Source organism: Chiloscyllium plagiosum, unplaced genomic scaffold, assembly GCF_004010195.1.
Source record: "Chiloscyllium plagiosum isolate BGI_BamShark_2017 unplaced genomic scaffold, ASM401019v2 scaf_24458, whole genome shotgun sequence".
Lineage (NCBI taxonomy): Eukaryota > Metazoa > Chordata > Chondrichthyes > Orectolobiformes > Hemiscylliidae > Chiloscyllium > Chiloscyllium plagiosum.
Window position 1 is genome coordinate 1 of NW_025196548.1, and position 2,182 is coordinate 2,182.

The window sequence follows — 2,182 nt, forward strand, 5'->3', positions numbered from 1 at the left end:
GCGCTGACCCTCCCACAGTGCGGGGCTCCCTCGGGGCTGACCCTCCCACAGCGCGGGCCTCCCTCGGGGCTGACCCTTCCCCAGTGCGGGCCTCCCTCGGGGCTGACCCTCCCACAGTCTGGGGCTCCCTCAGCACTGACCCTCCCACAGTGCGGCGCTCCCTCGGGGCTGACCCTTCCTGCTGGAAGATGCGCTGGGTCAGTGATTTGTTGGTCCCCACTCTTCTGGGTATGTGTTGGCACCCGAGTGACCTTACCTCCCAGTTGGCGAAGGGCGAGGGGGGCAGCAGCGTGCCCGAGGGTCCGTTGCGCCCCATCAGCCCGTCGGTGCAGATGTCGCAGATGGGTGATAGGGTCCAGTTCCAGTAGGGCAGGAAGAATCCCTCGTCCCCGGTCAGGTGCCGCATCTCCTTCTCGAAGAAGAGCAAGTACCGCCGGTGCCAGACGGCGAACGCCGGGCCCATGTGGGCAAAGTTGGGATCGTCCTTGGTCTTGATGGGCTTGGCCGCCACGTAGTGCACCCAGGTGCAGACGTCGTAGACGCTGGCATCGCGGAAGCTGGAGCTGCCCGCCTCCGAGGTGTTGTGGCTGACCAGGATGACGTAGCGCTGGCTGATGGTGGTCTTGGCGAGCACCAGCCGGTCCACGAAACGCCGCCTTTCCGCCCAGCTCATCTCGTGGAGTGCCCGGCGCACGGTCAGATGCCTCTGCCGGCACAGCGGGCCCCAGTACCCGTCCTTGCACTCACTGCAGTCGAAGCCAGAGAAGGGGCCGTTGCAGATGCAGAGCCTCCTGTAGAAGCTGGAGGGCCAGGCCATGCGGAAGTCCCGGCCGGAATACCCGGGCGTCTGGGCCCCCACCAGGCTCTGGCAGCTTCCCCGGCCGCTCTTCTCCCCGCACACTGAGCCATCTTGATCCCACACCGGGCAGCACGTCTGGCTCTTTAACGCACCGGCCTGGGTGCAGGCTCTGGGGAACTGTGCACTCACGCTGCCCACCAGCACTGACGCCAGGAGCAGTCTGACTGCCATGCCTGCCAGCAGCTCCTCCAATGCCTGGTAGCTGACTGGGCACGCTGGATTTATACACCGACCACTCCCCCTGCTCCCTGGCACCTACTTCTGCTCTGACTGCTCCTGCCAACTCCTGCATCAGGCCCTACACCCAGGCGTACCTTCAAATCAGGACAATACCTGCAAGGCAAAATGAGGCAGTTCGGCCCATCGGCTCAACACTGAGCCTCCAGAGATCATCCCACCCACATCCGGTTTCCCCCCACTAACCCTGAACTTAGCTAAACTTGCACATCCCTGGGGCACTACGGGACAATTTCCCCACGGCCAATCCCACCCTAACCTGCACATCCCTGGGCACTACGGGACAATTTCCCCACGGCCAATCCACCCTAACCTACACATCCCTGGGCACTTGGGGACAATTTCCCCACGGCCAATCCCACCCTAACCTGTACATCCCTGGGCACTTCGGGACAATTTCCCCACGGCCAATCCACCCTAACCTACACATCCCTGGGCACTTCGGGACAATTTCCCCACGGCCAATCCCACCCTAACCTGTACATCCGTGGATACTACGGGACAATTTCCCATGGCCAATCCACCCTAACCTGCACATCCCTGGGCACTATGGGACAATTTCCCCACAGCCAATCCCACCCTAACCTGTACATCCCTGGATACTACGGGACAATTTCCCCATGACCAATCCACCCTAACCTGTACATCCCTGGGCACTTCGGGACAATTTCCCCACGACCAATCCACCCTAACCTGTACATCCCTGGGCACTACGGGACAATTTCCCACGGCCGATCCCACCCTAACCTGCACATCCCTGGGCACTACGGGACAATTTCCCACGGCCAATCCATCCTAACCTGCACATCCCCGGGCACTACGGGACAATTTCCCCACGGCTGATCCAACCCTAACCCGCACATCCCTGGGTACTACGGGACAATTTCCCATGGCTAATCCATCCTAACCTGCACATCCCCGGGCACTATGGGACAGTTTCCTATGGCCACAGCCACACGTGCGCACACTCTCACACAGGCACACAGTCACACACACAGTCTCTCTCTATCTCTCTCTCGCGCACACACATGCACCCACACTGACTCACTCACACACACACACACAACATGCACCCACTCTCTCTCA

At 61.2% G+C, this 2,182-nt stretch overlaps 1 protein-coding gene across 1 annotated transcript; it reads right to left on the bottom strand.

Annotated features, from left to right (window-relative positions):
• Positions 1-256: 256 nt before the first annotated feature.
• Positions 257-1,320, bottom strand: LOC122545889 (tyrosinase-like; the record flags this gene model as incomplete). Its single annotated transcript, XM_043684770.1, has 1 exon — positions 257-1,320. A coding segment is annotated over exon 1 (774 nt), but the record flags the coding sequence as incomplete, so codon positions are not given.
• Between the last annotated feature and the right edge of the window lie 862 nt (positions 1,321-2,182).